The sequence below is a fragment of the Carya illinoinensis genome, chromosome 5 (genome assembly GCF_018687715.1).
Source record: "Carya illinoinensis cultivar Pawnee chromosome 5, C.illinoinensisPawnee_v1, whole genome shotgun sequence".
NCBI lineage: Eukaryota > Viridiplantae > Streptophyta > Magnoliopsida > Fagales > Juglandaceae > Carya > Carya illinoinensis.
The window spans coordinates 12165960-12172990 of NC_056756.1; the positions used below are offsets into that span (position 1 = coordinate 12165960).

Genomic DNA, 7031 nt, shown 5'->3' on the forward strand with positions numbered 1-7031 from the left:
AAAAATTATAAGTTTGATATTTCCCTTTTAAAAAAAATTATAAGTTTGGTATTCCACTTATAATTTATAATATGTATATCACACTTAAGCGCTACGAAAATGGGACTTTTCTTTCTAATATTATTTTTATACAATTAAATTTATTTTTGATTAAATTATACGATTATGTTGATTTATTTAATTTATTTTTATTTAAATCGTGTAAGAATGTCGTATTTTAAAATTTTTAATTCAAATTGAAGAGCAAAATAAATAAAAAATTATTAAATAAAATAATATTAAAAAAAATAAAAGTGAATCATTACCCTAAATTAAAGGCTTACGTACGCGTTCACGGCCTCTTTTGCTTTTCCTTAATTTTTGTTCGCTTTGTTTGGAGCATGTATTACTATTATCGTTGTTAAACCAATCAAAGTTTCTAGGACTCTCGCTCGTCAAGTCTCCTATGTTTGACGAAGAGTCTTGAGACTGAGGTACAGTACAAATAGAGCAACAGCATAGAAACATTTGATTTCTGTATTTTTCGCAGCTGAATAAATATTTTTGCCTGTGGGAAAATGGGGAGGGGAAGAGTGGAGCTGAAGAGGATCGAGAACAAGATCAACAGGCAGGTGACCTTTGCTAAGCGAAGAAACGGACTTTTGAAGAAAGCCTACGAGCTTTCCGTCCTTTGCGATGCCGAGGTTGCTCTCATCATCTTCTCCAATAGGGGAAAGCTGTACGAGTTTAGCAGTAGTTCAAGGTATTCACCAAAACAACAAAACCTACTTTTGCACCCTCCCAAGCACAAAAGGCAAAGTAAAACCGGAAAAAAAAACATGACTATACTTCCCTTTTCTTTTCTTTCATTTTTCTCTTCTCAGTCTTTCTTTAATTTAGATCTCCGACCTGATTTTTCGAAAGAGAAAATAAAGTTGATTTTTTATGGATGTTTGAGTTTTTACCGCTTTTGTGAATGTCTCGGCGTTTTTAGCAGGTTGAGTGATTCGGTGCTCGTATTCATGTTAGATCTGCAACGGGAAACCCATCAGAAGATCACTGTTTTATTGATTCCATTCCGTGTTATCTTTGTGTTTCTTTTGGTTTCAGAGTCTCTGCCTTCTATATTCTTGGCTTTCCCTTCTTTCGCTCTCACTTCAGAGTCTAAATTTTTCCCTTTTTGCTTCTTCTTTTTTATTTTTCGTGTTTTTCAGAGTGATATGAGAAGCCGATCTTAATTTACTGCGTTGTGTGTCCTGCACTGACTTTGGTTTCTGTGTAAGAATTCAGAAATTCATCGTGATTCAAGCTTCCAAGTGGATTTTTGTTTTTCTTAAGCGGCTTTTAAGGCCTAGCTAGGCTTTACATCAACCTTTTTCCTTCTTTTCCTCTCATTTTCATCCAAGAACCAAATTAAGGAGACCAGTAACTCAACATCTAAATTAGATCTTTTGTCTTTGCGTTCTGTTGAGATTCTTCTCATCAGCTCCAATTAGTTGTACTGTCTCGACCACATCCAAGTAAATGTACCATTCCTGTGCCATTTACAGAATATTCTCTCTCTATCTCTCTCTAATTCCATGCCAAGTGTTTTCACGCTCAGGACTCAGGTGAGCAGATGGAGAGATGTTTGTTACATATATTTGCCTCCGAAATTTAGGGTTTGATCTTTCCAAAGCCCCTACAAAGTTTAGGGCTTCTCAGTCTCTCTCCCCCCCTCCCCTTTGGCCTTCCCCCACCTTCTCTCTATCCGACCCACAGCCATTTTCTCCTTCCAGATCCTAATTCATTTGAAGAGTGACATGCGCTTCGAAGTCTGATGGGTTTAAAGGTAGCTTTTTTCTTGCGATCTCCCTAATAGCGATGGGTTCCCCATAATTTCCCGCCCGTTGTAACTAGCTAGTGTGTATATATATATATATATATATTAATCCACATGATACACATTTTGTGGATTAAATTGATTTTAGGGCAAGTATTCCTACAAGCAATGGAGGGGAAAAAAAGTTCCTTCTCTGAGTCTCAGGTAGTTTATGTTAATTAGATTAAAAAGTTCGGTCTCTGAGTTTCAGGTAGTTTATGTTAAGATTATAATAACCCACCTTCGTGATAATCAGGAACTTACTTGTCTTGACTCACCAATCTCCACTTTTAGCCTCCGGATAATTATATATATACATATATATACATATATACTATGTTTTGAAAGTAAAAAGAAGATGTAATCCCTCTATGAAATTATTCTTTTGAGAGGAAAAAAGAATCCTTTCCCACATTTCATTTGATTCAACATGGCACCATCGATCTTATGTTCTTGATCTTATACATTATATGCACCTCTTGGCATTTGAGGAAGAGTTACACGTACCTTTTTTTTTTTTTTATTAACATTGACCAGCATGCTCAAGACACTAGAGAGGTACCAGAAATGCAACTATGGAGTACCAGATCACCAGACAAACGTATCCGCGAGAGAGGCATTGGTAATACCTAATTACTTTCACACTTATGTTTTTATATGAAATTACTTGCATCTTTAATTCATAGCATCCCTAGTCGACCCATAATTTAGTCATGATCCGTTGTTATTTTTTTAAGGCTGACAATTTGTTGCTATAATTCATTATATCATGTTAATTGTTACTTGGCCATTAAGCTTTTTTGCCTGGTCGGCCAAAACATTAATTATAGTTGCTATGGTTAATTTGTCTTAGAAACTATGAAAGTTGTTGCTGGTTAGCTAGGCATGCATGACAAATTAATGGAGTCCTAGATTTTGAAAGATTCAACATCAACTGGGAGCTTTTAGAGAAAAGGTGATTGTTGAAGAGAGGCTGAGAGAAGGATTTAGGTAATCTGTACTAACAGTATCTTGGCATAACATTGGTTGGGGGGCGTAAAATCACTTATCAAAATTGGAGGTGAAAGCTAATTCATAAATAAATTACCTACAGATCCAGTAGTATATTCTTAACAACGCAGAATGTCAGAATGTTTAACACAGATCAGATGTTCAAACCAACTCCTGATCAGTTGTAAAACCAATAATAGTAATTTATCATGCAATTTGTTTTTGATCGAATACATGATGATTTATCATTCAAATCTCTACTGTGTATAATTTGATGGTTTATTGACATCACAAAGGAATATCTCCCCTTCATGAATATTAAGGATCAATATTCATATTTGAAAAGTGGAGATTAGATTTAGGAAATATAAATAGATTCCAAAAATTTTGGGTGATAATTAATTAAGGAGATAGACATTCATTGAATCCTACAAGACTATTTGATGGGTCCCAAGGTGGACCAAATCGTAAAGATTCTTTACAAGTTTATTTTTCAATATTATTGTTAGATCTCAAAGCGAGTCAGTTGGGATTCACATCACTATTTATATATTGATCTAGTAGAATGAGGATGGGAGAGGGAGATAGGATCAACTGGAGTTCATTGGAGAAAGGAAAGTTTTCTTCTCGTTCGCTCAATAAGTTACTTATCACAAACAATACCAACTCATTCTCGCGGGAATATGGAAAACTTAGGCACCCCTAAAAGCAGCTTTCTTTGTATAAACAACTTATTTAGAGAAGGTGGCCGTGTATAAACAGCTTTCTTTGTATAGAATGAATTCTTTGCTAAAATGGGGTTAGCTTGGGTGATATCAAGAAAGGTAGTTGATTTCCTAGCATATTGGAGAGATTTTCATGGTAATCCACAAATCATACCCATATGGAAGATGGCCCCTATTTATCTATGATGGTGCCTTGGAGTGAAAGGAACGAAAAATAGTTTTGAAGATCGCGATCAAACTGCTAGTGGATGAACTTAGAGTTTTTGTTTACTCCATTTGTCGATTGTATTAGACTTCACTCATGATCTGGGTGTTGTTCATGAATTCCTTATAATACTATCCTATATATATATTATCGATATTAATCCTACATGACATGTATCGTTGCCAGTTGACACAAATAAAAAGTGCCTTTTTTTTTTAACTTTAACCTCCAATATTGCGCACCACTAACATCACACTATTTTCACCTGATCATCGTTCGAAATGATATATACTAGCAATAATATTAATGCATTTTGCATATACTATGTTTGTCTCTCAACAGAAAATTATACATCATAAAAGCTGTGTTAGTGTGATATAACTAAGCAGGAGCGAGTTATGTAGAAGCGTATGATATAATAAACTATCTTTGCCAGCTCTCATTAAGTTTTTGCTACTGTACTTAGGAGTTGAGTAGTCAGCAGGAGTACTTGAAGCTTAAAGCACGTTTCGAGTCCCTTCAGCGAACCCAAAGGTATTTCGATTAATTCTATGTCAGTTATATATGCAAAACTGGAAAACATGGAAAAAATCATTTCCCACTAGTCATATATGCATTTGATCATGATGGATGGTTCTCATATTATAAGGCATCTTCTGGGAGAAGATCTTGGCCCTTTAAGCATCAAAGAGCTCGAGTCACTAGAAAGGCAGCTGGACGTGTCACTCAAGCAGATCAGATCAACACGGGTACCACCTTACCATATCATATAGGTTATATATATATATATATATATATAATGGCACTTGCGATTATCATCTTGAATACGCTCTTATTTATATGATGAAACTACAGGCAGTGGGGAGGTTTGAATTATATGACACTTGATTCTAGCATATATAAGATGAAGTTGCTTACTTGCCATTTTTTTTTTTTTTTTTTAAGAAGAGTTCAAGCCACATGTCCATGAGTGACCCTATCTCATATATATTAGAAAAATCTCTCACTTATGGTAGAGAAATGCTAAAGAAATATCTCAACATAAAAAAAAGATAATAATAAAAAAAACCAAACCTGGGTGTCCAAACAAATAATACATATGAACTTAATAATAAAATTTAACGTATAATATAGGGGAGATCCCATTTATCAGTTCGAACAAGGCCACAAAATCATCTCTTTCTAAACTCTTCACCCAAAAAATCCAAATTTTGATCTGTTGCACTTTCTTTGAAGAGGAAATCCGCAACCATATTTACTTCACGAAAGATATGACAAACTGTAGCATTCATCAACCGAAACAAAGTTGCTTACTTGCTTAAATGATCATGACCAGTACAGAGTACTTGCAACTAGGAATATAATATCAAATGGCTTGCAGTACTTCCTGATCGAGCTTCCACGCTAAAAGAAAAGTTGTCATTAATGTCTAGTTAATTAAGTACCTAATATACCTTTTGTTTTCATTATCCAATCAGCCATTAATGCAAGGCAGTGAATTAAAATAAGCACCAAAATGAAGTATGGCGTCTACACTGAAGCATACAAAATAACCTAGCAGTATGAAGTTGATCATGGTAAAGAAGAAAACCTTAAATAACTACTGCTGTTCACTTTTTGACAGACGCAATCCATGCTGGATCAGCTCACTGATCTTCAACGTCAGGTATGATGATCAGAAACTTCATAACTTCCTTATTATATGCATGGTTGTATCCTCACCCATGCATATTTATATGTACTTATCTCAAATTTTATTTTATGCAGGAACACATGCTCAATGAAGCAAATAAGACACTGAAACAAAGGGTAGGCAGCATATATATCCAACCGTTTTGGTGCTAAATCATTATATATATATAATACACACACACAAAAGGCATTAAATGTTTTTTTTTTCCTTATTCTAATAGATACCAACTTTATTAAAAAAGAGCTCCATATCTGATATGATCAGTCGCAATCGTTTCAAAACCAAATGATAATTTTCTGATCATAAAACCTTCTAAAAAAATCATTGGCTGGTTTGGATACCTAAATCTAAACTATTTTATCTCATTTTATATAATCATTATAATTTTTATAAATTTTGAGATCAAATATAATAAACAATTCAATTTTTTTAAATTAAAAAAAACTAATATTAAAAAGTTATATCATAACAATATTTTATTCAACTATTAACAAAATATTTAATCTCATTTCATCTAAACTGTATAATCAAACGAAGTGTAAGTCTACACGTTGCAAACGGAAAAAACAAAAAAGAAGAAAAAAAAAAGCACTATGAATAGGAGAAACAATCAAATTTAATTAGGCAACCGTGAAAATTGCTTAACCAAAATACTTAGTTATAAATATATATGCACAGTAATAGCGGGAACATGAATATATCGTCAGGCTTCAGCTGTGTCTTTTGTTTTGCAGCTGGTGGAAGGATACCACATAACTTCACTGCAACTGAATCCAAATGACAACGATGTGGGATACGGCCGACAGCCTGCTGAAACTCAGAGTGATGGCTTCTTTCATCCCTTGTGTGAACCCACCTTGCAAATTGGGTATGCATTCGATCCTGAACTTATATTAAGGAAACAATTTGATTTTAAAATCCATTATCGCCGCCTCTATCCTATAAAATGTCTATTTAGAACCCCTAGCCTGCACAAGGTGGTGCAGGCAGGACATATAAAATCAATACTACAGATAGTTTAGAGATCCTTTCTGTACATGGGGCTTTCTTCAATTATTCTTTAAAAAACTCAAAAATAGATATTAATTTTCTTATGCATTTTATTATTACAGTCAGGATTGGTGATAGCTAGCTAGTCATGAGACCATCTTGTTAAAAATTATGATATGTCTGATATTTCACTTCATGACCCACGAACCAAGCAATACTGGTATCTGATATTGAAAAGAAATGCAGATATCAGCATGATCCTTTACCAGTCGTCACAGCAGGCCCAAGCATGAATAACTATATGCCATCAGGGTGGTTGCCATGATCATAAAGAAGGGAATGAATGGTGAAACAAGGTATGCATGCATTGATTGCTTCGACAAGAATCAGTATAATATCGGTCGTTTTAATGTTGTCGTTTAATGGAAACGGACATTAATTTGTAATGGTTCTGAACTATGTTTAGTTGTCTCTGCAAGTGTGTGTTGAAGCAGTACTAAGCCTCTCTCTTTTTAGCGGCTGCATATGCTGTAGGTTTGAGAATAATTGTTGTCTGCACGTCAGAATGGACCAGTTAACATTTATGTA

At 34.3% G+C, this 7031-nt stretch overlaps 1 protein-coding gene across 3 annotated transcripts; it reads left to right on the forward strand.

Moving 5' to 3' along the window:
- The first annotated feature begins 345 nt into the window (after window positions 1-345).
- On the forward strand, window positions 346-7031 carry LOC122308873 (agamous-like MADS-box protein MADS4). 3 transcript variants are annotated; one of them, XM_043122146.1, is made up of 8 exons: window positions 346-742; window positions 2378-2462; window positions 4227-4294; window positions 4410-4509; window positions 5385-5426; window positions 5528-5569; window positions 6188-6321; window positions 6690-7031. In XM_043122146.1, exons 1-8 carry the CDS (start codon window positions 558-560, stop codon window positions 6766-6768), a joined length of 735 nt encoding a protein of 244 aa, XP_042978080.1. In that variant the 5' UTR covers window positions 346-557; the 3' UTR covers window positions 6769-7031. The 3 variants fall into 3 exon arrangements, with proteins under 3 accessions (XP_042978080.1, XP_042978081.1, XP_042978082.1); XM_043122147.1 differs by having other exon boundaries at window positions 388-742; window positions 4227-4258; window positions 4443-4509; XM_043122148.1 differs by lacking the exon at window positions 346-742 and adding an exon at window positions 1051-1810.

Coding starts and splice junctions, on each gene's coding strand:
- LOC122308873 (XM_043122146.1), top strand. CDS start 558: ATGGGGAGGGGAAGAGTGGAGCTGAAGAGGATCGAGAACAAGATCAAC. Junction 4,510..5,384: donor AGCAGATCAGATCAACACGG/GTACCACCTTAC, acceptor ACTTTTTGACAG/ACGCAATCCATGCTGGATCA. Junction 5,570..6,187: donor ATAAGACACTGAAACAAAGG/GTAGGCAGCATA, acceptor TTTGTTTTGCAG/CTGGTGGAAGGATACCACAT.